Source organism: Pongo abelii, chromosome 8 (genome assembly GCF_028885655.2).
Source record: "Pongo abelii isolate AG06213 chromosome 8, NHGRI_mPonAbe1-v2.0_pri, whole genome shotgun sequence".
NCBI lineage: Eukaryota > Metazoa > Chordata > Mammalia > Primates > Hominidae > Pongo > Pongo abelii.
The window spans coordinates 119,465,226-119,492,187 of NC_071993.2; the positions used below are offsets into that span (position 1 = coordinate 119,465,226).

Below are 26,962 nucleotides of genomic sequence, written 5' to 3' on the forward strand. Positions count from 1 at the left end.
TTTGGTAGTATCTTGCTAATATATTTGTTTCTATCTAGTAACAGAATTAAATAACACTAATAAGCCTAGGATGTAAGCAATAGATATGTCCCCGCACCAGGGTTATAGAAGGCTGCACTTTATTAATCACTTTCAGATAATGAACGTTAGGCTGAATTGATGGCTAATTTATCGAGTCGGCCTTGTGATAGTTCCAGAGTTGGTTTAGGTAGTCGCCCTACTTAGGGTGTTAGCATGTGGACTGTATTTGCCATTTCTCCCAATTCTACAATTCAAATCCCTAAAGACCTAAGCTCCTCAGACCAATTAGTTCAGAGAAATGAAGCTGCAAATGACCTTTGGTGGCTGGTCAGAGTCCTCTCAGCCCTGTTGCTGTCCTAACAAGCCCAGTAATTGACTTGCTTGATTAGCACAGTGGAGCTGTTTGAGCCTGCTCCCAGATCTAACAAGGAGGAAAACATAACAGGGAGTCAAACAGTGGGAGAACTATTCAAATCAAATCAAAAGTCTAAACAAAAGACAACACCTCTATTGCTGAGAGTTCTGAAAATGAACTAATTGGAAATTAGTGATTGGAAATTGAGAGCTGCGCAATTTCTTCCTTGGATGAGGCATCAATTTGCATAACTCCAGCAGATCCAGGAGACTTTCTCTGAGGCTGCACATTGACTCTCCACATAGATATACAGTAAAGACAGGTTCTTGCTGCACGATGCTTCCCTCCCCTTTCACCAAAGCCAAGAAAGAGAAATGAAAGACAGCTCAAAAGTCTCTGGAGAAATCAGCTTTGGAGAAGAAAGATGACTGTGACTTCACCACTCTCCCCACTGATATCATCTCTGTGGCTCAAAAATACTGATACTTTTATCTGTCTCATGTAGAATGGAACTCTGAAGATCATCGACCGTAAAAAGAACATTTTCAAGCTGGCCCAAGGAGAATACATTGCGCCAGAGAAGATAGAAAATATCTACAACAGGAGTCAACCAGTGTTACAAATTTTTGTACATGGGGAGAGCTTACAGGTAATATATCATTTTAACAATAGCGCATTTCAGTCACAAACCATGCTGGTTCTTGTAGCTACAGGAAATTTGTATAGTTGGGTTCAGAATGAGAAGATCCAAGCTTATAAAACTAAAAAAAAAAAAAAAAAAAAAAAAATGAAGTTACATTCCAAACCTCAAATAAGGCAATTTCAATTAAAAAAAATTTGAAACTATGATGGACATTGTACACAAGTCAGTAGAATTGTTTAGAATGGCTATACTAAAAGGTAATGATTCAGTAAAAAATGAGCTCCACATTGCAGTTAGTTCCCATTCCTTAAGGAGTTCCTTAAAGCTATGTTTAAGTGCAGTATGTATGAAACAACAAGCTGTTGCAATATGTATAAAACAACAAACAAAAGTGTGATCAACAAACTGTTGTTTTATACATACTATGCTTAAACGTAGCTTTAAGGAACTCCTTATCCCAAAACAACAAACTGATTTATACACACTGTGCTTAAATGTAGCTTTTGGGGGACAAGGGGAGAGTTGACATGGACAAGCCAGAAGTGCTTTAAGCTTAATGTTGAAGGATCAGATTTGAATGGAACATCTTTGTAATGAGATATTGAGTGGGAAAATGGGATTACAGTTCCATGGGTGTTGAAAATGTATGGTGAGAAAAACACTAGTACTGGATTTAAGGTTTTGGGGAAATAACTATTACAATGACATAATTCTGCTTTATTTAACTACTGGGGGACATCCCTACATGACTTCTCTCATGCCCTTGCATCTTTTATTTCCTTTCCATAGTCATCCTTAGTAGGAGTGGTGGTTCCTGACACAGATGTACTTCCCTCATTTGCAGCCAAGCTTGGGGTGAAGGGCTCCTTCGAGGAACTGTGCCAAAACCAAGTAAGTCTTGCCTAGGAAAGCTTTATGCACACCCATGGGCCCATCATGGAGGGATGCCTCACCAGTTCCTGCATCTGTCACAAGTGGCTGCAGCCCAAACAGACTGAAGTTTTATGAGACTTGGGGATAGAATGGAGAGTTTAAAAAATAAAACTCTCTTTTCTATTTAAAATAATATGTTCATTGTGGGAAAAGATTGGGAAAGAAGAGTAAAAATGCTATTCAGAGAAAACTGTTAACACTTGGATGTGCCTTTTCTTCTCAGTTTTTCTTTCAATATTGGGCATATGATGTGCTTGTGCATAGTTTTATATTCCTGCTTTCATACGGCACGGCTTTGACAGGCACTTTGAGTTGGTTCATGCTTAGCCCTTCAGGCTCTTTTTGAAACAGCCATGCTTTAAGTGATGTTTTGTATTCTTAGGTTGTAAGGGAAGCCATTCTAGAAGACTTGCAGAAAATTGGGAAAGAAAGTGGACTTAAAACCTTTGAACAGGTGTGTACTACCACTGATGTTATACTGGCCTCTTGTCATATTAGAAAGTTTTGTTTAAAGTTTCCATCTAATGAGGTTTAAATGTATAATTTCTAAGGAATTGATTTTAGATTTTGTGCCATTAACTACAAAATGACCTTTCGTAGTTACTTGTACAGTCCCTTTTTTTTTTTTGCTGTTTATTGTCCATTCTCCCTTCTCCCTACTCATTACTTTCTCAAATTGTTTGTGGGAATGGGCATGTGTTACTGTTACCTTTACCCTTTGACTGCATCAACCTCACTTTCTTCACAGAGCAGTCGGGGGGCTCTGCAGAGAAGTCCAAATCACTAACGAGCATGGATGTGTGTGTGTTCATCTTCCAGGTCAAAGCCATTTTTCTTCATCCAGAGCCATTTTCCATTGAAAATGGGCTCCTGACACCAACATTGAAAGCAAAGCGGGGAGAGCTTTCCAAATACTTTCGGACCCAAATTGACAGCCTGTATGAGCACATCCAGGATTAGGATAAGGTACTTAAGTACCTGCCGGCCCACTGTGCACTGCTTGTGAGAAAATGGATTAAAAATTATTCTTACATTTGTTTTGCCTTTCCTATTTTTTTTTAACCTACTAAACTCTAAAGCCATAGCTTTTATTTTATATTGAGAGACATATAATGTATAAACTTAGTTCCCAAATAAATCAATCCTGTCTTTCCCATCTTCGATGTTGCTAATATTAAGGCTTTAGGGCTACTTTTATCAACATGCCTGTCTTCAAGATCCCAGTTTATGTTCTGTGCCCTTCCTCATGATTTCCAACCTTAATACTATAAGTAACCACAAGTTCAAGGGTCAAAGGGACCCTCTGTGCCTTCTTCCTTGTTGTTTTTTGATAAACATAACTTGCCAACAGTCTCAATGCTTATTTACATCTTCTACTGTTCAAACTAAGATTTTTAAATTCTGAAAAACTGCTTATAATTCATGTTTTCTAGCCACTCCACAAACCACTAAAATTTTAGTTTTAGCCTATCACTCATGTCAATCATATCTATGAGACAAATTTCTCCGATGCTCTTCTGCGTAAATTAAATTGTGTACTGAAGGGAAAAGTTTGATCGTACCAAACATTTCTTAAACTCTCTAGTTAGATCTCTGACTTGGGAGTATTAAAAATTGGGTCTATGACATATTGTCCAAAAGGAATGCTGTTCTTAAAGCATTATTTACAGTAGCAACTGGGGAGTAAACCTGTTCCCTACAGTTTGCTGCTGAGCTGGAAGCTGTAGGGGAAGGAGTTGACAGGTGGGCCCAGTGAACTTTTCTAGTAAATGAAGCAAGCACTGAAAAAAAACCTCCTGAACTGGGAACAAAGATCTACAGGCAAGCAAGATGCCCACACAACAGGCTTATTTTCTGTGAAGGAACCAACTGATCTCCCCCCCCCTCGGATTAGAGTTCCTGCTCAACCTTACCCACAGATAACACACTTTGTTTCTACTTGTAAATGTAAAGTCTTTAAAATAAACTATTACAGATACTTACGTTGTGGTGTTTCTTGCCTTGTGGACCATGATGAAAATCAGTCTTAAGGACCCCTTAAAAATCAAGTACAGTATCTATTCTTAAACTTGGGTACACAATAGAATTATCTAGGAAGTTTAAAAAGACACTAATGCCCAGCACTTTGGGAGGCCGAGGCGGGCGGATCATGAGGTGAGGAGATCGAGACCATCCTGACTACTATGGTGAAACCCCATCTCTACTAAAAATACAAAAAACTAGCTGGGCGTGGTGGCGGGCACCTGTAGTCCCAGCTACTCAGGAGGTTGAGGCAGGAGAATAGCATCAACCCGAGAGGCGGAGCTTGCAGTGAGCTGAGATGGCACCACTGCATTCCAGCCTGGGTGAAAGTGCGAGACTCTATCTCAAAAAAAAAAAAAAGACACTAATGCCTGGGTGCCACTCCAGGGATTCTGGCTTAAATGGCCGGATACAGCCTGGGCACTGGGATTAAGAAAATCCACAGATGGTTCTAGTCTGCAAACAGGTTAACTAGTGAAGAAAAGTAAGTTCTGAAGACCAAACCTTCTTATTCCGTAGCTGTAAAGAATAAAACAAATACCAGCTGAGCCAAAACTCCAACTGAGCACAAGTCATATCCATTCTCTTTTACCATCTTTGTTGTACTCTAACTATAATCTTGAATATTAATAGTATTCTTTTCTCCAACTGGAGTTAAAAAGAATGTTCTTGGATGGTCTTTCTAGACTTTGAGCCCAGAAAAGCCAGAGAAATGTCTATTCTCAAGGATCTGAAACAAAAGGGTAGGCAGAAATTAACTTTTAAAGTCTAGCTCCCATTATCACTTTAACTTTCTCGCCTTCACTTCCTTTCCTATTCTCCCCTCACGCATTCCAGCTGAACCTCACTAGTTACCTTCCTGTTTATCAAACGTGTCAGCCACAGGTCCAGCCTGTTTTTGTTCTTGCTGCTGTCTCTAAAATGCAAATATCCCAAAGCACATGACTTGTCCCCTCATCTGCTTCAAATGCCAACTCAAGACTGTCCTACCTTCTTGCTTCACAATAACATGACTCCATCTTACATATATTTTACCTGTCTGTTCACTGCTGAATTCCCAAGTGCTCTTCCCTTATCCTTAACTATTACAGGCCTGGCCCCCAACGCTTCACATTCCCTGCCTTGGAAAGGTTTCTGAAGTCCAGAGAAATAGGCTTTCTCTTTCCTTCTGTGATTCCACTGTTATGTTTAGACAAGCCCAACTTAAGCATCCAAGCCCACCAGCTTGGATCCTACCACTCACACAAGCTTCAGTTTTTTACTCAAGGGTACTTGAGTAGTTTGATATCACTATGTTTAAAGTCTAAACACTACTGCCACGGGATCCTTGGGGTGTTGCTTCCCCAGCTGGAAACCTCTGTGGCCAGCAGCCCAAAGTCCAGAGGGGGCCTAGGCGGCAGGGCGCTGGTGTGTCAGCACCACTCAGAGCTCACGTACACCTGGTCAGGTCCTGACAGCACCCGGGCTTGGCCTCACCTTTGCTGCAGAGTGAGTGCCAGGAACAGGGAGAGGCCAGGCAGTTGGTAGGGGGGAGGGAGGGTTTCCCCTGGGCCCCTAGAGCACAGGGATGCCCGGGTCTGCAGCCACGGCTGGACAGCGTAGCTGTAGCTACGCTTGGCTCCTGCCTATCACGGCTCCCCCTCAACCCCTCTCAGGCCACCGCTGCCATCCACTGCCATCACTATGACCGCAATATCCCATTAATAGGGTTAATATATTGAAGCAAGTGTGTCATGTCTTAAGCCACGTTTTAAGATGCCAGTTGTCCACAGGGCAGCAGAGCAGTTTTTCCATAAGGAACTAAGATGAACTTCTTTAGTCAGCAAAAAGAAAAATGCTTTAAATAAAAACTGATTATACAGAACATCCATTGATCTTTATTTGATTTGACAAAATCTGCATTATTAAAAGACAGGTAACAAAATCTGAGCTTATACTGAATCTGACAAATTGAGTTCTATAGTATCTAGAATATCATATAAGAAACATCAACTGAGGGAAAAGAGAAGTACCACATGCAGATGCTCCTGGCAAGGGGGGAACTGTATCTGCAGGTGAGGTCCAGAGTGTGCAGTGCATAAGAAAATCCTACAGAAAATGCCGTTAACTTACTTGGATGAAATGTTTTTCCTTTCAGGGGGAGGAAGAGGTGGTAAAGAGGGGCAGGAATTCAAAGGCATATGCAGAATGGCTTCTCCATTTCAAAATGGTAATAAAAATATTTAAATCATGGCACTAGGGCACCTTTGAGGAAAAGAACATCTTAACCAGAGTAGGCTCATTGCATAATTCTTTAGTAATATGTACAATTTTCAAGTAATTGAGCAGACTTAAAGGATAATTTCATTTTAACAGCAGCTATCTATTTTTCTTCTCCCCCTCTGGGGCTTGATCTGTTTCAGCATCACAGGGACACTTTTCCACACATTTTCTAGGGAACCATCCCCTTATTCTTGAAACACCTGAGGGGGAAAATGAAATTGAGGTGAAATAGTCTGATGGATGACAGTGACATTACTGAAAGCAGTAAGTCCTATTACTTCAAATTAATAAGCTTTTAGTTAGACTTTTATTCCCCCCTTTGCTATCTATTATACGCAGTTTGAAGGGGAAAAAAATAAGGTTTTTAAATGTTCATAACAAGCTAGGAACAGGTATTTCCCAAATTCGATGATCCATAATAGGGACTAATGTGGTTAAAGACAGCTCCTAACCAGAGTCGGGGGAACTTGGTATGGGTGTTTACTTATATGTGTATGATCAGGAAAGGTGTTTTTGGCACATCATCACACTGTCTTTTCCAGGGAACTATCTTCTTGTAGTCTTTGTAAATTTCCTTTTTAGACGTTTTCTAACATACATATTTCTTTCTTTTTTTTTTTTTTTTGAGATGGAGTCTTGCTCTGTCACCTAGGCTGTAGTGCAGTGACACGATCTCAGATCACTGCAACCTCCGCCTCCCGGGTTCAAGCGATTCTCCTGCCTCAGCCTCTGGAGCAGCTGGGATTACAGGCGCACACCACCATGCCTGGTTAATTTTCGTATTTTTAGTAGAGATAGGGTTTCACCATGTTGGCCAGGCTGGTCTTGAACTCCTGACCTCAAGTGATCCATCTGCCTTGGTCTCCCAAAGTCCTGGGATTGCAGGCATGAGTCACCACACCTGGCCTAACATATACATTTCTATATCACGGCCATCATAAGAGGTTAATTTATGATTAACCCCAACTATTTTTTAAAGAACATCCCGAGCTAATCTTTACTTTAAAAAGAAACAATTATAAAACTTAAATTAAGAAAAAAAAAACACAAAGTTTCAATCTACTGGTTTTTATAACAACTTAAGAGAAATGCTCAAAGTGGGGGGAGCAAATAGCACAGGGGTGTGGTGCACAGAATCTGGAGTCAGACTGCTTGGGGTTAAGCCCTAGCTCCATCTGTTTTCAGTGCATAGCTATGGGCAAGTTGCCTCTCTGTGCTTCAGTTTCCTCAATCAAATGTAAATAATAGTGCCTACCTCCAAGGTCTTGGGGACTTTTACACCTTAAGGGTAGCACTTATACAAGTACTTGTCACATAGTTAAGTTATGAGCTCAAATGTTAGCTATCATTAAAAAGACCTGAAAAATACAAGAGCTATAGAGAAATATATAAGGAAGTTCCTTTTGTTGCTTAGTGATATACCCTTCTATGCAGTTCCCCTAATGCATTAAGGCACGATTGGTTTACAAAAGTTATTCTTGTAAAATCTGGAATTATTGCTAATAGTCTTGTCCTTTAAACATGCCCTTCCATTTCCATACCTTCTATAAAGGAATCATCAAGAATTTTGTCTCCATACAACCAGTATCTGAAATATTTAAAAGATGAAAATGAATTTTTTAGGCTAGATATTAATTTTGCCATTGAAGAAATGCAGTACTTCTATTACTTACCGTAAACCTCTTGTGGCTAAAATGAATTCCCCTTTTTGCAGCTGTATTCGAGGCTCTTCAGTGCAGGGGCTTGTGAAGAAGGTTTTGATTCCTTTATTCAAAGGGCAGCAGGCACCACTATAATCTTCTATTACTTTATAGCGAACCTGTCATCAGTGATCAGAAGAAACCTTTAAATATTCACCCATGATATCTGAGTTTTAAGTCTGAATTTCAAATTTTAAAGGGAGATCCAAAATATCCAGTGACAAGCCTTCTAGTTCCCCTTCTAGAGGAACCTCCCAGTTCCCCATGCACCCAGTTCCCTGGGAGGCAACTAATGTTTCTTGTTCTCAAGGCTTTTCTTACTGCTCTTCTCAAGCCCATAGCTAAGAATTAAACTTAGAGCAGGGCTAAGAACATTCTGCCATGATGGAAATGTTCTGTATGTGTAGTATCCAATGCAGCAGCACTTGACACATGTAGCTATTGAGTGAGCACTTAAAATGTAGTGAATGCAAACAACGAACTGAATTTTTAAATTGATTTAATTTTAACAAATTTAAATAAAACAGCCACATGTGGCTGGTGGCCATCATAACCAACAACATAGTTGTAAGGATAGGTTTCACATTAAGGAGCTGTATTGAGGATAATTATTTTCCTATGTTGGCAATATAAATTGACTAAATTCCTCCCAACCTGTAGTCCCAATTATTTAAATAAAAACAAAAGTTAACTGCATCAAATTTCAGCAAATGTATTAAGGAATACTATTTAATACAGGCCAACAATTGGTTTCTAGTCAGTCACTTAAAAAAACTGTGTGGAAGTACAGAGCCTAACAAAAGAAAAAAAAAATTACCACTGCAAAAGAAGTACTTACACTTCTGACTCTCTTATCTGCCTTTTGTTTCAACTGTTCTATCTGTTTGGAAGAAATAAAAAGAAAAAAATGAAGTCTCTTGTCTCAATGTTGAAAAATAGCCTTTCCTCATCAACTGTCAGAGTGATATGGCAAAACCCCAATTTTCCAGCATTTCAAGTTACTGATAATTTAAAGGCCACAGGTTGTTTTAGCATGGAAAAAAGGCCCTATGCTAAGAACCAGAGGCTGAGAGTGAGGTTTTCTTCTCGCTATTCACTCTCTAATGTCCTCATCTGTGTATATTCCTAGAGTGCTTACTGTGGCCCAGGGATCAGTGGGTATATTCTCTGCCCTCATGAAGCTTCTCAGGTGAAAACACTGAGATTCACTGATTCTGTAGAGACATAGCAGACAAACTACAAATGAATAATGAAGAACATTTAATAATGAAGTCGAATGAACGAATAAAAGTCATCATTATAACTTAATTTGACATAGTTACTATTAAATAGCACTATATTACATATAATAGGAGAAATAAAGATAACTCATGATCTCTGTCCTAGAATCTTATGAAGTTACAGATATAAGATACCAGAATTAAATAAAAATAGGAGACTTCATGAGCTACCATAGAGTAGTATGTGATTAAATGCCACATTCAGATGAGTCTACGGGGGTAGGTTAGACTTTATGGAAGAGGTAAGACTGGAATGAGTCTTAATAATTTTAGATAGAGTGGAGGTCATATAAGATGGAAAAAATTGTGGGCAAAGTTGGGTGACAGGAATGTATGAGGAATTCATATGCTACTGTAAGTTGGAAGGTAATTTTTGGCCAGATTTCATAAAACTATGTTAAGGTATCAGGACTTTATCTCACAGGTATAGAGAGTTAAGGAGATATTGAAATAAAGGGAGAGACATGATACAAGGAGTGCTTTAGAATTATTAGATTCATTTTGACATAGTGAAAACGTTCGTATTACTTATTTTACTACAAAATGTCACTTGAGTTGAGGGGGAGTTAAGGGAAAGAAGGTGAGGCAAAAAGGAAGGGCTATTTGAACAAAAATACTCACTGTTAAGCTGTATTGGTGACAGCCTTCTCTTACTGGCCACTCAAGTCCATCTCCTTCAGGGACCCCTGACCACGTAAATACCTGTTTAAAGTTCCTCCATCTACTTCCCATATCATATGGAAAAACAAAGACTTCATCCAGTTGATAATACTGAATTCGATCTTTAGCCTGTGGGTAACAAAGATATAAGATGGCAGGTGCCTCTGTCTAAGTGGCCTGCAGTAATATGTTATTGAGAACACTTATTTCTCAAGTTTCCAGCATTCATAAAAATACTTCCCCCTCGCTGTAATATTAGTGTACACGGAAGCAACAGACAACTTCATCACAGTACAGGAAGAACTTGATATAGAACACCAACCTTGTATGTGATTAGCTAGGAAATATCTGACAGGGTTTCTTTAGGAATAAGCACCCATAAAGGCTTATTAAAAGAGTTAGCTAACTTTATCTCATACATAAAAAGTCCTCAATGCTCCTAGTTGTTCAGCAATACAAAACAATTCAGGTATATAGAGGGGATGCAGATAAACAGATTCAGGAGAAAGGTAGGGGTTTATTCAGGATGGAACTGTTTTATTCAAGATAGAACTGTTCTGTGGGGTGCACCAGAATGTAACAGTTGTATCAGAGGGTAACAGTTGTATCCTGGGTGGCAGTGATGCCCATGGGAACGGCCAGGAAAGGTGTAATAGGAGAGTTGTTTTATGAAAAACATTTTTTAAAGCTAGCAGATATATACAGGAGATCTTCCTTCTTTTTTTATACTATCACACATGTATACATAACTCATTTATATACGCATTTATATGTACATGTTATGCATGTACATAACTATTCAGCTTGCATAAATTATATTCCAGGCATTTAAATTGTTAGCTTTAACTTAAAGAAATAAACTGGCTTTGGATTTCTTAAGTTCCACTGACACCTAGTGGTACAAAGATACATTATTTATTTTAACAATAAGTGTACAAACCCCTTCAAATTTGTTGTATATAGTGTCTGGTAATTTCTATACATTTCCTATAAATTTAATATGGTCATTTGTTTGAATTTTTTACTCAGCAATAAAGTGCCCGTTCTGAAATAATTTCTAGTCTATGGCCATACCATTCAGCATACTCAATCTCATCTGAGGTAATTTCTAAATGTAGCATGGCGGTTTATAAGCAGCCTTGGTCATCCGCAAAAATAAAAAAAAAAAATGTTAATCTAATGTCAATATATTTATTATGCTTATTAGAAATGATACTTTGAAATATTTGATTATCTGGGGACAATGTTTTATGGAAAATGTTGAAATTATTTTTTAAGTGATATTAAAGTTAACTATTTACTAAAATAATTATTAAGCTATAATGCATATGAATCTATTAAGTTATATAAATCCATCCTCCCCAGAAAGTAAAGAATAATTTCATTTTCTTTTTTATAAACAAAGCTTCAGAGTCTTCAAAATGGACTGAATTCCAAAGAAAAGAGATCTAGGCTATTTACAAAGAAAAACTGGTAAATATAAGAGTAATTTATAAAATGACTAAGACATGTCTTTGCCTAACAGAAACACTCAATGAAGTTAGGATTCTATCAATATTGCGTGTTAAAAGGTGATGAAGGGGTGTGGTAGATGCTATGGGAAAAGGGAACAAAGGAAACAAAAAGTACTTAGCCAAGTCTAGGGAGTATCCAGGAAGGGTCCTTGGGAGAAAAATACCTTAACTAAGTCTTGAGAAGCAAGAAATCAGGCAAAAAGAGAGGGAAGAGCATTCTAGGCAGAGGGAACAACATGTGCAAGGATACAGAAGCATAAGATGTACAAACTATGAGTAATTTAGTATCAAGTGTGAGACAGGGCAGAGAAGGGTAGGAAATGAGGCTGGAGAAGTAGATAAAAAGAAGTCAGCCAGGTGCAGTGGCTCATGCCTGTAATCCCAGCACTTTGGGAGGCCAAGGCGGGTGGATTACTTGAGGTCAGGAGTTTGAGATAAGCCTGGCCAACATGGTGAAAGCCTGTCTCTACTAAAAATACAAAACTTAGCTGGGCATGGTAGCATACACCTTGTAATCCCAGCTACTTGGGAGGCTAAGGCAGGAGAATCACTTGAACCCAGGAGGTGGAGGTTGTAGCGAGCCAAGATTGTGCCACTGCACTCCAGCCTGGGCAACAGAGCGAGACTCCGTCACCAGAAAACAAAAAAAGTCATAAAAGGTCTTATTTATGTAGAAGCTCAGAAGCTCAGACTTCAACCTGTACATCAGTGGTTCTCAAAGCATGCTTTATATATCACTTTGAGTTTTCAGGACTTTTTCTTGCTGGTCAGCAAGGCCAAGCTATTTTCATCATAATACTGAAATGTTATTTGTCTTCTTGTTGTGTTGACATTTGCAATGGTGAATAAAACTGTTGGCATCTTAGCAAAAACCAAGGCAGTGGCACCAAACTGTGTTGGTAGTCATTATGAGCAATTTCATGTAAGAATGTCCTTGATGAAGCAGTAAAAATTGTTTTTACATATTAAATCTCAACTCTCAAGGAGATGTCCTTTATTTTTAACAGTCTGTGTGACAAAATGAGAAGTATACATAAAGTGTGCCCAAGTAGAATGATCATCTCAAGGAAAATAGTTGTGAAGCTGTAAGCTAACAAAAGCTGTAGAGCCAGCTTTTTTAATGTAACACTATTTTTATTTGAAAGAATGAGTAATATAGCAAACTAAGGTTATTCAGACTTCAGTACTTGGTGAACATTTTCTCAAAAATGAACAGTCAGGCAGTCACTTCAAGGGAAATGACTGACAGTATGGGTTGATAGTAAAAAATTAAGGCTTTCAGATGTATATTAGAATTACAAAAAAAAACCAAAAAAACCTTGTATCTACCACTGTGAGCCTGACAGCTTTCCAATACTTAAGGATTTTTTTCTCATAAAAATGATATATTGATATAAGTGAATGCAATTTTGGGATATTGTATAATGAAAGGTGTTTAACGTTTGGAAAATCTACATAACACAGTAAACTAGTATTTGCCAAATGACCAATGCCTGATGTTACATAAAACCACATATTGGTAAAAGATTCATTCAAAGAGCAAGACAGGCTGATGAGTTTTAAAATAAAAAGGTATAAAAATCTTATTGATAAATCACTTGTCAAGTTTTCAATGTAATACGGAAGAACATCCACTATTATGTAAAAGGCCTATTAAAATATTCTATCCTTTTCTACCTACTTATCTGTGTGAGGCTAGATCTTCACATACTTCAATCGAAGCAGCATATCTCAACAGACAGAAGGCAGAAGTGAGAATCCAACCATTTTCTCTTAAGTCAGATACTAAAGAGATTTGTAAAGATATAAAACGATGCTATTCTTCTCCCTATTTTGTAATTTGGAAATTGTGAATATTCCCCTGTGGCAACAATCAGCTTGGTCTGCCAGGCAGTTCTTTGGTATACAGGCTTGCTCCCCTTCATGGACGTTATCTGCCCAGACCCTGCAGGTATTTGGGTTTCAACCCCTGCCACAGGAATAATGGTGAGGCTCTGAGAAGTTTTAAACACGGAGCAGGGTAGTCAGATTTGTGTTTCACGCTAGAATCACAATGGACAGTATGAAGTATTGGACGTTGTGAGGTCCGTGATGAGCAAAATGTTAGGAGCTTCACTGAATGTCTAAAACACTGAGAAAAACCTGATGGCAGTTTGGTAGGGTGGAAGCTCCTTTCCAAATGGGCTGCTTTCTCCTCTAGTCTAAGAGACAACGAACAGATGGTTTGACGTGTGGCTTAGGCCTCTGCGACCACTCAGGGTGTATGAGAAGCATCTTTCTGTGGGAGTTACAGAATGAACAAAAATGTTTCCTATATTCACCTTTTATGTGGCATGCAAATGACTTACGGTAGCCATTTGGCAGCCACATTTTCACTTTTAGGCACTTTTCGTTAATCCGGTCTAATAACAGACTTTATTAATATTCAGGACTTTACCAGTCCTTTATTAATATACTTTTTTAATATTGAAGAAACAATTATTAAAATTTACCTTCTCTTCAATCCATGACTCAATAGAAGTTTTGTTTCTGAGAATTATTTTCATCTGGAAATTAAATGATAGTAAAATTTAATAATGTGACCTTGGTTCCTTTAAGCTTATCATATTCATAATTCTCTGAGATAGCTTTTATTACTCCATTCCGTAGACAAAGATACCAAGGATAAGAGGTTAAGTACCACAATTACCACGTCATCCATCTGACTCCAAAGTCCTTGTTCTTAAACTACTGCACCATGGTACCTCTCCGTAACAATGATTACACCCATCCATAATCAAATCTGAATCCAGTATGTTAATCAAACTTCATGTCATAAGTACTATTTTCAGAGCAAGGTTTAATAAAACATTGATATAATCCATTTAATCAGTGCTTACTTATAATTTGCTATTAAAATCTTTTATCATTATTTTTAACTAACTTTAAATTTATGATTAATCTATTTATGAGAAGTAACAGTGACTCATTTCAGTCAACCTCAATATTTCACTTGCCTTAAAAATAATGAATGTATTCAGTCTTTATTCTATTATTTGATTTTCCTAGATATGACTGATTCCACATATATAGGCTTTTATATTATAGGACCTTAGTTTATTTCTAATATGATTTTAAATTAGAGGCACTGGGGAAAATTTTTCAAAGACTTTGGTCCCAGGCTAGTAGACGATAATAAAGTATAAACAAAACCAGATTATTTTAAAACCAAGAGTTCCCTTAAAGTCTGGCTGTGCCTTCAGAGAGACAGTGTAGTATGTTAGAAACAGCCTTGGTGGAGGCTGCAATGAGCTGAGATCGTGCCATTGCACTCCAGCCTGGGCCAACAGAGCCAGGCTCTGTCACAAACAAACAAACAAATAAACAACAACAACAAAAATTAACATCATATTCCAAGGGCCTAGCATAATACCTGGCCCACAGTAGGCCTTCAATGAATGAATGAATGAACTACGTGAATGCAGTAAGTCGTAAGAATGGTTTTTGGGCCGGGCGCAGTGGCTCACACCTGTAATCCCAGCACTTTGGGAGGCTGAGGCGGGTGGATCACAAGGTCAGGAGTTCAAGACCAGCCTGGCCAAGATGGTGAAACCCCGTCTCCACTAAAAACACAAAAATTAACCGGGTGTGGTGGCAGGCGCCTGTAATCCCAGCTACTTGGGAGGCTGAGGCAGAGAACTGCTTAAACCTGGAAGGCGGAGGTTGAAGTGAGCTGAGTTCGCACCACTGTTCTCTAGCCTGGGCGACAGAGTGAGACTCCGTCTCAAAAAAAAAAAAAAAAAAAGAATGGTTTTTGGTCCCTTCAGAGCCAGGTCCTCCTCCTCTGTGTTCTCATAGCACTGTGCACATAAATCTATGATGTACATATGGCCCTGTATTAGTTAACTGTTTAGTATTAACTGTCAGTTCCTAAGGGCAGCTACCTCTTCATTATCATTTTTGTAGCCTTAGAAATTAGTAAAGTGATTCATCAGAGTAGGCATTAAACAGCATCTTTATCATAGGGCTGTTATGGAGATTAAATGAGCTAATACATGTAAAGTGCCTAAAACAGTGCCTTACACATAATAAGTGCTCAATAAATGTTAGCTATATTATGATTACTATTATTAAATATATACTATTATAAAATAACATTAATGTTTACCAAGTACATGAATGGGTGATATTGGGTAAGTCACTTAACCTTTCTGAGAATCAATGAATTAATCATCCGTCGGGAAGGGAAAATGTTTACCAAGTACATGAATGGGTGACATTGGGTAAGTCACTTAACCCTTTTGAGAATCAATGAATTAATCACCTGCCGGGAAGGCAAAACTGTAACACTCCTCTATTGGGGTGGATGTGAAGAGCAAGAGAGACTGTACAGGTGAGAAGAGCTCTCTCAATTCTGAAGTGCTCCAGAACTTACCTAACTCGAAGTTAACATTTTAAAAACTAAATCAATACCTAGAAATTCTGGCAAAATTAAATCAAAATTATCTGACGAATACAAAGGAGATTAGTTACCTAAATGAAATAAGCAAAAATAATTTCCATTTCATACTGCACACTTAAATACAGGCTTTATCTCTTTCTTGTTCAATTAGTCCCAACAACTGGACACTTTTGACTCAAGGTAATTGAGATGCTTACCTGGATAAAAAACAACATCCCAACAGCTATGGTTGTTCCTAAAGCTAATCCCAAGGCAAACAAGGTGGTAGCAAATGCAGCTAATCCAAATGGAACAATTGGAAGAGGATCTCTCCGGGCTGCACTCATGTCGATCTTCACTGTGTTCCACCCAAAGGAGAGCTATCACAGCAACAATAGCACACACACAAAATGTTTGGTTATGGTAACTGGTCAGACTCTACTGTGACATGTAAAACAACTTGATCAAAGAGATGACAACATGGCCCTGTGGCCAACACAAACACAGCTATTTTTATTTTATTTTATTTATTTATTATTTATTTATTTATTTGAGATGGAGTCTCATTCTGTTGCCCAGGCTGGAGTGTAGTGGTGCGATCTCGACTCACTGCAACCTCCACCTCCCAGGTTCAAGCGATTCTCTTGCCTCAGCCTCCCGAGTAGCTGGACTACAGGCATGTGCCATCACACCCGGCTAATTTTTTGTATTTTTAGTAGAGACAGGTGTCAACAGATTGGCCAGGCTGGTCTCGAACTCCTGACCTTGTGATCCACACCACCTCGGCCTGTAGGATTACAGGCGTGAGCTACTGCACCGGGCCAGCTATTTTTCATTAATATTGTAACGAGCTTGGACCGATGTGCAGGATATCATTCTTAGTTTTCTCAAATGTTACTTTTTGTTGTTGTTGTTTCCTCAGAAAGTGTCAAGGAGACCTTACCAACATTAACATACATAAACAACACTAGACACTAATCTAAACCAGAACTATGTCTTTTGTCTTCTCTTGCTATTCTACACCACAGTATTCTTCCATAGTGACAAGTGCTGCCTAGGATTCAGTTGTTTCTTCCCTCATGTTTTACAAACAGTGATGAAGAACTGATAAAATGCAGGCCAAATATGGCCACAGATGTGTGCTGCCTGGCCTGCATAATGTTTCAACATTCAGAACTAGGTGCCAACATTTAAAAATCATGAGATTTCACATAAAAATCCAGATTTTCAGATTTTTCTGGGCTAGAATTTCCAAACACCCCAAGCTGGCAGATCAAATATGGGCTGTCCCCTCCCCAAAGGACAGACTCTCCAGTTTGGCAGTCCCATCAGGTGTGTGTCTCTCGTTTACTTTCAAGGCCCTTTAGGGAGGTTTGTGTCCCTTGAACTTTATCTCATGACTACTTGCCCATAAATCAACTTGATCTCTTGTTGGTTTAATCTGTTTATATTTTATGGTGTGCATCTGCTCCATGAGCCACCTTCCAGGGCACTAGAATCAGAAACGAACAAAGAACTACAACTTGCCACATGAACGGGATGGAAGTAGGAAGCACTAGTGTTGTCTTTTTTCTTCTATTCTTTCCATAACTATTAAGTTTGAAGTCTAACAAATTACATATACAGTACTAAAATATTTATCAGCTTCAACTACAGCATGTAAGTTTTCAGAACAAATAATCTTTCCTCATCTTTAAGTTGTAATGCTTTCTAAAAAGGAACCCATATACCAGTAAAACAAAGTTCTATTTCCCCAACTAAATCACAGAAAGCATACTTCCAAAAGGAACCTCTTAAATGTTGATAACTACCATTTAATCTTGCATGGATGATTTTATAACAAAACATTTTCATTTTCACTTACCCGATGATAAAGCTGTGTGTACATAGTCATCACAAAAATGAAAGCAGCATGGATACAACCCAGTGGTGCTAAAAGGAGAAACAGTGTGAACGAAGCATGATTTTGGTAACCACAACAGTTGTTGATCCAAGGACAGTGATGGTCCATCTTCATCACACATCTAACAAGAAAAATTTACATAAAACATGAGGCAGAAAATCCTGTCTACTTTAAATAACTTTGGTTTTCAAAAGATCAAGCAAATAGGAATCCAGCATGTCCATGAGCTACGGGAGAATTATACTTCATGGAACAGAAAGAAAAATCTTTATGAGCTTTTAAACAATTATGAACAGTGACTCCTTTTAAATTCTAAACAGCACAGGAAAGGGCAGGCTTTCTAACAGCTTCTGAGGAAAAGATGTCAGCTACAAGTATTTGTTTAAAGAAGTCAGGAGACCCACTGAAAGAGGGTCTCTTTATAATGCTCATTATAAAGAAATGAGCATGGTTCCTGGTTTTCTTCTAGTTTGTAAGTGCAGTGACCCAAGTGACCTACAATAGAGACTCAACAAATCCCTTATAAACCTCCATTGGGGTTAATGGGCTCAAACAGACACATGTAACTTCCTTCCTGTTCTCATAGTATCCTTTAGTTAATGCATCTCTGAGCTAAGCAAGCTAACTCCAGAATATAAGATATGGTATAATAAGCAAAGTCTTGCCGTGCATCTGTTCCTTACCGCTGAGAGAAGACAATGTTCTGGCCTCAAACAAAACTTTATTTGCTTTCAACGGTTCTCTGAATTTCTTACTAATCAGTGATTATAGCTGTTCATTAAAAAAGGTCGCAGGTTATTTCATATTTTTAACAGTTTTCTTCTGATTAAGTTTTTGATATTAAAACGTTTGTGATAATAGGCACCTGGATTATTAGATTTGTATAAAGTGTAAATGTTTGTCAATAAGTAATGGGAAAAGCAGATCTCCCTTATAATTTAGACTCAGAACAATTCTAAAGTTAGTCCAGATGGCAGTCGACTAACACAATTAATCTTGATACGTGGAAACAAACTTAAGGTATAACTTTTTCCCTTGTTCTTGCAGGACAAGAGGCAAAGTAAATCTGTATTTTTCTGGAAAATCTTTTCACTTGTAACAAAGAAGAATTAAATCTATTTATTATCTAGATAATTTAAGTATAAAATGGCGATTATGGACACAAGTATTTTGACAGTATTTTTTATAATATGGTAATCTTGCAGTGAATAGAAGTAGCACTAATGTAGTAGAAGCAACAATGAAAACATCAGTAATTAGTTGATCAGTCCTCGCTGAACAGCAAGAAAGACAGGTACCTGTTACACTTTCTGCAGTGATGTGAACGTGGTGCCTTGTATGCTTGGCAGACTTTACAATACTGGAGATACATGGTATCCTGAGAAATTTCCTTGGCAGCAAAACAGAAACAAAAATGCATCAGATACTTGAACATAAGTATGATTCCTATGGTATGATTTTCTTTTTTGGGCGACGGGGGAAGGAGGGAATCTTAACTTGCATTTCCAGTCCTCTTATTTGAGCTAAAATACTTTTAAATAACAGTTTTCTGGTAAGAGCAGCATCACTTTCCCAATTACCCAGAAGTCCTTTTAAATTTTTCTTCCTCGTGCTCCACCTAAATTCAGTGTCACTAGTTGGTTCTACTTACCCCAAATCTTAGTGGATTCAGGAGTTCAGAAAAAGGTAGCTGACAATTTAGCAGGTATTTTAGAGTGAGGATTTAAGCATGAGTTGATACTCTTACTGAAATCTGCTCCCTCCTTAACATTACCCATCACCACCCCTTTCTTGGGCCATTTTAATCACTTCCTAACTAGTTTCCTTTACTGTAGTTTTTCTTTAGCACAAACTGTGTACTGTCAAAATAATATTCCTATAATACAACTCTGACTGTGTCAGACTCTGCCTGAAAACCCCTAAAACTTTCTGTGGTCTACAATTTCTCATGTATTTAAGACTGTCACGATCTGCCTTTGTTTCAGCTGTCTCTGCACTACATAATCTTTTCCCCAGTCACACAGGGCTGTCTACTGTTTCTGAATATGTGGTCCCACCATTCTTTCAACCTGAAATGCCCTCTTCACCATCTCCTTTGGAAATTCCCACTCCTCCCTCAGGTCCCCAACTAAAAATGCTCAATTCTTCTAACTTTAACAGCACCCATCACATTCTACTTTATAGTTTAGTGATTTGCACAAGTGCGTTTGTTTCTTGCTTAGGTTATAAGCTCTTTCAGAGTTCAAATTGTGTCTTACCCTCCTCTGTACTACTTTTGAATAGTACATAGCACATGATATACACCGGTGTTTCCCAAACTTTAATATACCTAAGAATCACCTGGGCACTTTATTAAAATAAAGATTCTGCTTCAGTACGTCTGAAGTGGAGCCCAAGATTCTGCCTTTCTGACAAGCCATTAGGTGTGGTCCCTTAGCAGGAAACACGGATATTCATAAGCATAAATTTCCCAGTAGTTTTTAAGCTATAAATGGATTTGGACTATACTTCCCAATGTTATATTTTCAGGGCAATGATTTTAAAACTTTATGATTTAAACCAGCAGTTTCTAAAGCATTTTTCTCAGTTCTAAGGGATGTTAATGTATTACCTGAAAAAAGGTACTACAGCCAAACCTCACTGTGTGACATGTGATGTTTCCTAAACTTCTGACCATGAACCTATCTCACCTCCACCCCGACTCCATCTTTTTTTTAATGCAGAGCAAATATTCAATAAAATTGCTTTGGAAAATGCTATTTTGGATCAATGTGTTCAAACAGATATGAAATAAAGTCTCCGAGCCTAAATGATCGGTGATTAGAGTAATATACTTAGTCTCTATGAAGACAAACAGTAGGCTGTGTTTGGTATTATTGGTTAGCAGATAAGGCAAAAACCAAATATATGATTATCATTAAAGTTCATTGTCTTACAGAATCTTTCTTACCGGTTTCCACCCCAGAGGGACAAAGCCCGGACCGACAAACATGGCATTGAAGTAATTATAAAGAATCATGACAGTCCAATTTATCAACATGATGAAATTCACACTTCCTCCAGTTGTATGTAAGGGCCAATACCACAACACAGAGTCAATCATGGCCATTGTAGAACATATTGCTATAACACCAAGGGCTATGATGGGACCCCAGTGACACAGTCTCTTTAATTCTTGTAGATTTTCAAACTTGATAACTGAACAGAATGTACCCATTTTGGCAAGGAAGAATGCCTTCCTACTTTTAAAGAATTATAGATTTCCTTTTTCTGTGCGCACATTTCCATGTGCCACAAGTCCATGTGTGTTCTTTAACTGTCATGCCTTCAAGCTGTGAACTGTTAACGCAGATTACACCATTTTCACTGTCAGGCACCCAGAGCTTTTTATCTTAACTAGGAGAATCCAGTATCTTGGTCTGAAACCCAACCTAAAGAAAACAAAATGGGAAAGTTCAGTTAAAACAAAACAAAACAAAACCTTTATTGCATACCATACTTGTTAACTACAATAAACACCTACACAACAGCATCTCACAAGTGCACTACACTTTGGGATGCATATCTTGTCAAATGTCAAAAAGAATTACTTTTGACTTATCCAAAATATGGTACAAGTTTGAATGGCATGCAAACTGGATACACAATTCCAAAATAGTTGTTTTTATTCCTTCTCCGCTTGTCAGGGGACTGTCACCATCCAACGCTTACTGAATAGTTTGAGAAGACAAAGAATTTTAGAACTGAGAATCAGGACCTTAGAGTTGATCTAATTCAGTTTCCTTCTTCATAGAATAGAAATTGTCTTAGAGAGGCTGGGTGATTAGACCAAGGTCACAAGTAACAGGTGAACCATAATAGAAGGCAAGTCAACGAACTCCCTTTATGAAATTCTAAGCTGCCTCTTATGAAGTCTTGAATTAAGCCAAGTGTGAGTCAGACATGGTCTATGCCATTTGCCTGCAGTCTCCCCGACCCCGCCACCCAAACATCAAGAGAACAGTCAATTTGGCCCAAAAGTAAAGGAGCAACAGCGAAAGCAAAGAGAACATGCAAGGAAAGGAAGGGAGGAGAGAGAGCGAGAGTGTGTGTGGTGTGTGTGAAATGATGACCAGAAGAGTATATAGAAGAACCTGAATTAGAAGATTCGAGGGAAGAAAGAAGAGGAAGTGCCTCCAGGAGCGAGGGAAACGGAAGGCAGGGCGGCGAGCTCCGGAGAGATTTGTGGAAGGGCATCTCTGCCTGGACTGGATCTGCAGATCTGGAAGAGGATCTGAGCTACATGGATAATACAGACTACCACGCAGCAGACGCTGTTGACTTGTGCCTCAGTTTCCCGCCCGAGTCATGGAGCAGAGGGCTTAGAAATAAATCCTCACCCAAGGAAGAAATATCCTGGTAAGCCAGGTTGGTCTCAACATTCAGGAGAGCCTGCTCCCACTCTGGTGGGACAAAGACCACTAAAATCGTGCTTATATTCTCTGCCTTGACTCCCACCTCAGTGTGGTCCCTGGTGTCTGCTCCTCAGCCATCGCATATCCGGGGCGGCCTGGGCTCACCCGGAACAGATTTTTTCCTCCTCGGATGACTCCGTCATGGGCACCTCAGTCCAGGACAAGCAGAGAGCAAGCCCTGGCAGCGAGAGGCTGGAGTGCGGGACCTGCTACAAGCCGACCGCCTCTCGGCCAGCGCCCTCGCCAGGACTCTCCCGCTCAGGCCCCCTGCGCAGTCTCTGTTACTGTCACTTCCGGAGGTTCGCCGCCTCAAACCTCCCTCCGGAAGCAAGCTCCTGTGCCTTGTAGCGTGTGGATCCGGAGACGATTCCCAGAACACGAAGGGGGAATAAAAAACGCTTCTAATCATCCCTCAGAACCTGCATATTTTCATACGCTTTTTGGGGGGGGCCACTAATTGGGGCGCTTTTCCTTAGCGAACTTACTTATCTTAAAGTCGGAGCGGAAAATAAAGCACGCACGCAACCCAATTTCCGGAGAACCGAGATAGCGACGAACAACCAGGAAGCGGCTGGGTTGAGAGCTGTCCCCGGTTCTCCGTTCTGCTCTCGGGGGCACCTTCCGGGGTTCCTAAGCCGCGGGGCCCCTCGCTGCCCCTCGCTGCCCCTCGAGTCCCCTTCCCTGACCTAGGCTTTGGCCTGGGCCACTCGTTCCGGAGCCGCCATGTCGTCCGACTTCGAAGGTTACGAGCAGGACTTCGCGGTGCTCACTGCAGAGATCACTAGCAAGATTGCGAGGGTCCCACGACTCCCGCCTGGTGAGAGCCCTGCCCGGCTGGGCGAGGGTGCTGGGGAGAGCTGGGAGGGTGCGGGCGGTGGAACACCGCCCGAGTGTGTCTGTGAGGCGCGAGGCTGGAGTGGGTGGTGCCGGCTGTTCCCAGGAGGGATAGGGCTTGGCTTGGTTGAGGGTAAGGAGTCAAGTTTGGGTGTGGGGTGCCGTGAAAAGAGCCTTCGGAATCTGAGCCATCTGAGTTCGAATCCCGGCTCCACCTCCTTGTAACTTGTATAACCTGGAAACGTTTCTTAACGTCTTAAGAGTCTTAATGTTTTCGTTTGTAAATTATAGAGATGTGAGTATTCAAAGAAAATGAATGAAAGTGCGTAGTTTATGGATCTACAATCTACAGCGGCGTTATTGTGTTAGTAATAATATTGTTATAATTATATGTGGCAAAATAGAGGTAAGAATCAGGGTGCCTAGATTCAAATCCCACCTCTGTCACTTAGAAGTTGTGCCTCTTAACCCGGGAGGTGGAGGTTGCAGTGAGCCAAGATCTCGCCATTGCACTCCAGCCTGGGCAACAAGAGTGAAACTCCGTCTCAAATAAATACATAAAATAAAATAAAATAAAAGTTGGGCCTCTTAAGCAGACTTCTTAGTCTCTTTCAACTTTCCTTCTTAGTAAATGGGGGAAAATTGTACTTCTCTCATGGGGTTGTTAGGTAGATTAAATTTATATAACATATTTAAAGCCCCTTTTGGTGGTGTTAGTTGCTGTATTAGCATTAGTATTTTTCATATCCCCCACCCCCATTTCTTGTTTCTCATCCTTCTTGGGGATTTATTGTATAACCCAGTTTTATGTAAAACTTGGTACAAGATAATTTTTCACACTTAAAAAATTTCACATCTCCCATCTGGAAATGTTTTTGTTTTTGTGTTTGCTTTTGTGTTTTAGCACATCTTATTTTCTGTGCTAGACTGTCAACTATGTGAAGGTGGGAGCTGTGTCTGATTTCCTTGGCGTTTACTTATTAGGGGCTCAGAAAAATAAGTGAATGAGCAGGTGAATATAAATATGATCTTTTGTAACTTTGGTTTGTAAAATGTTGATTCCGGGATTATCTTTCTCTACAGATTTGAGTAGTTAATTACAGAAAAGGGTTTTACATTTTTGTTTAGTTTTGTTAGGGAAATTGAACCATCATCTGGCTGCTAGACTTGTCCCTACCCTAGCTCCAGGATATAAAGTGTAGAAAGGGGGATGTGCTCATTAATCTGCGGATTGGTGGGCACTTCACTTGCCCACTTGTCCTGGTACTAGCAGTAATTTCTCCCGGACCTAAGTTGTCATTCCTCTTTCCCTTTCCCTACTTCCCCCAAAACGTACGTGTTTATAAGTAATTTTCTTCCCTTATTTCTTTGTTTTTCTTCCCCTCACCTATTTTCTGTTAATAGGGATATTTGCTTGAAGCCAGGATCTCTGAACTTACACCCCACTCATCTCCTGAAGTCCCCAGTTAGTTCTGGAGGAGATGGATGATGTCTTAAAGAGGTTTATGAGTCCAAGTAAGGGAACAAGAGGAGAGAACCAAGGTAGTATATACCACCAAGCTCTGCTGCCTCAGAGATTTTTGTGTCGAAAGTGGCTGATGGCCTCATCTCTTCATGATACATCACCTCGCCTCTTCTCTTCAGTTCTGCTTTTCTCCACTGCCGGAGATCATCTTGATTTTTGTTATTGTTGGAGACTACTTCCTTTGAATTGAGTCCCAGAGCCTCAGAGTATCAGGACTTGTGGTTCCAGTTAGAGTTTTACTCATTTTTAATTGTAATTGTTTTAGCAGTAGAAACATTTCTTTGGGTTATTAGCTTTTGTATTGGGAAGCTGTTTTACAAGGTAACAAAATCATCCTTGGATACAAAGTTGTAAATTTCCAAGAAAACAGATCGTGTTACAATTTTTTTCTTGCCTTTATATTTTAATGTAACAATTCTTAACACATAGAAGGAAACTTTTTGAATTCAGTACCTTAAAAATACAACTGTGGGCAGAGAGTGGTGGCTTATGCCTATAATCCCAAAACTTTGGGAGGCCGAGGCAGATGGATCACCTGAGGTCGGGAGTTTGAGACCAGCCTGGCCAACATGGAGAAACCCTGTCTCTACTAAAAATACAAAACTAGCGGGGTGTGGTGGCACATGCCTGTAACTCCAGCTGCTCAGGAGGCTGAGGCAGGAGAATCGCTTGAACCTGGGAGGTGGAGGTTGCGATAAGCCGAGATTGCGCCATTGCACTCCAGCCTGGGCGACAAGAGCGAAACTCTGTCTCAATAAATAAATAAATTAAAAAAAACTATGCCTCTCCTTAGCTGTAGTATTATGTAAGGCCCAAACACAGGAGCTACATTACAGTTGAAAGGAGACTGCATTGCTGGCTCTGGAAAAGTACTTACTGACTTGTATTATTGAATAATCATAATTCTTTTTATTTTCTTTATGAGATGAGGTCTTGCTCTATCGCCCACGCTGCAGTATAATGGCGCAATCTCAGCTCATTGCAACCTCTCCCTCCTGGCTCAAGGCTACTCCCACCTCAGCCTCCCGAGTAGCTGGGACTACTCAAGCCACTGTGCCTGGCTGATTTTTTTTTTTTTTTTTTTTTTTTTTTTTTTTGGTAGAGATGGGGTTTTGCCGTGTTGCCCAGGCTGGTCTCAAACTCCTAGGCTCACGCAGTCCGCCCACTTGGGCCTCCCAAAGTGCTGGGATTACAGGCATGAGCCACCGCACCTGGTCTAATCATAATTCTTAAAAATGCAGTAGTTGCCCTCTTAATGACTTGTGCTTGCCCCTTTTTTAATCTATTTCCAATTGATAAATAGAAAAAGATGAAAAATATATCCATGTAGTTATGAATTTCAGATGTATGTCTGTAGATTAACAGACATTAATATATATAACCATGGCAAAAATAGTTTGATGACAAGTAATTATAATCTCTCTCTCTGGGCATCATTAGCGAGTGCAGTGTTCAGCTAAAAGTGACCCAGAGGAGGTGAACTATAATTTACTTGAGTTAAGAAGGATGAAAATTGGAGCAAACTTTCCAGCCAAAGCAGTTAATTCTCCCAGCATAGTAACTTAACTTAAATTCAAGTAGAGTGGGTAGATCTATTGAAATGAACTTTACTCTGTGCTGTGCATGTTACAATGTATTAAAGTATTGCTTCCAAAGAGAACAGAAGAGTGAACATTTAAAAATTTTATTTTAAGAAAGAAATCTGATTACTCTGTGATATTTTTTAAACAATAAAGAGATTTTGCTCTTAAAGTGTTTGAATCTTAACTAATTTTAGTAATCGAACTGAGATGGGTGAGTTCTTTCTTAATACCCCATGACACTATATTTGAAAATTGTTTTTTGAATTATTACAGTTCTGTGGGAAAGTAAGGAAAAGGGATGAGCAGAAACTATACAGTTAGTACTTTATTGTGAAGTTCCTTTTCCTCTAGTGATGGGAGTGAATTCTTAAGTGGGGAATGTTTTCCTCTGGTGCAAAGATTCTGTTACATGAAGTAGGCTTCCTGAAGAATCTTAAGGTAGTCTTTTTGCAATTAGTTGCTTACTTTACCATTCACAGAGAGGGAATGATCTGTTGCGAATCCTGTCACTTTATGGCTGTCCTCAGAATTGTACCAAGAAAGTATTACAGCAAAATGATTCAGATTCAGACATGATATCAGATCTGTTTAGAACCCTAGTTGTGCTACTTACTAGATGTGCAGTTATGGACAATTGCTTGGCCTTTCTAGGCCTGTCTCCTCCATCTGTAGAATGGGGGTGAGAGAGTAATAATTTCAACCTTATAATGTAAAAATCAGTGAGATAAAACATGTAACACACTAGCACCCTTCTTACACAGAGAAAACACGTGATATACTAGCCATTAATGATATTACTGCTGCTGCTGAAGACAACAGCTGGTAAGATTAGTTAGGACCCCGCTCTTCAGAC

At 39.4% G+C, this 26,962-nt stretch overlaps 3 protein-coding genes and 1 long non-coding RNA gene across 33 annotated transcripts in view; 3 read left to right on the plus strand and 1 right to left on the minus strand.

Annotated features, from left to right (window-relative positions):
• The window catches only part of ACSL5 (acyl-CoA synthetase long chain family member 5), a 52,893-nt gene extending 49,908 nt beyond the window's left edge, over window positions 1-2,985 (plus strand). For all 6 annotated transcript variants that reach the window (XM_024254246.2, XM_024254247.3, XM_024254245.3 and 3 more), the window contains 4 exons: window positions 882-1,025; window positions 1,809-1,910; window positions 2,335-2,406; window positions 2,772-2,985. In XM_024254246.2, the coding sequence (XP_024110014.1) occupies window positions 882-1,025; window positions 1,809-1,910; window positions 2,335-2,406; window positions 2,772-2,912 (459 nt within the window). In that variant the 3' untranslated portion in view covers window positions 2,913-2,985. The remainder of the gene's footprint in view (window positions 1-881; window positions 1,026-1,808; window positions 1,911-2,334; window positions 2,407-2,771) is intronic.
• On the minus strand, window positions 103-23,107 carry ZDHHC6 (zinc finger DHHC-type palmitoyltransferase 6). Of its 7 annotated transcripts, none has more exons than XM_054522862.2 (12): window positions 22,653-22,784; window positions 20,664-21,144; window positions 19,012-19,103; window positions 17,675-17,834; window positions 16,029-16,190; window positions 13,883-13,936; window positions 9,838-10,005; window positions 8,775-8,816; window positions 7,910-8,055; window positions 7,778-7,824; window positions 3,936-3,988; window positions 103-1,137 (listed from the first exon to the last, which is right to left on the minus strand). In XM_054522862.2, the coding sequence occupies exons 2-12, from the start codon at window positions 20,928-20,930 to the stop codon at window positions 1,084-1,086; spliced, it is 1,245 nt and encodes a 414-aa protein (XP_054378837.1). In that variant the 5' UTR covers window positions 20,931-21,144; window positions 22,653-22,784; the 3' UTR covers window positions 103-1,083. The 7 variants fall into 7 exon arrangements, with proteins under 7 accessions (XP_054378837.1, XP_063583813.1, XP_063583814.1 ...); XM_063727743.1 differs by lacking the exon at window positions 22,653-22,784 and adding an exon at window positions 22,211-22,344; XM_063727744.1 differs by lacking the exon at window positions 22,653-22,784 and adding an exon at window positions 22,093-22,226.
• The window catches only part of VTI1A (vesicle transport through interaction with t-SNAREs 1A), a 378,702-nt gene continuing 374,442 nt past the window's right edge, over window positions 22,703-26,962 (plus strand). For 18 of the 19 annotated variants that reach the window (XM_054522863.2, XM_063727746.1, XM_054522865.2 and 15 more), the window contains exon 1: window positions 22,766-22,984. In XM_054522863.2, coding sequence (XP_054378838.2) covers window positions 22,891-22,984 — 94 coding nt within the window. In that variant the 5' untranslated portion in view covers window positions 22,766-22,890. Of the gene's footprint in view, window positions 22,985-26,962 lie in introns of all 19 variants that reach the window. The other variant, XM_002821147.5, reaches the window with a different exon arrangement.
• On the plus strand, window positions 23,098-26,278 carry LOC112135241 (uncharacterized). The gene is made up of 2 exons (XR_002916534.3): window positions 23,098-24,013; window positions 24,406-26,278. It is a non-coding gene; the product is annotated as an uncharacterized LOC112135241 (long non-coding RNA).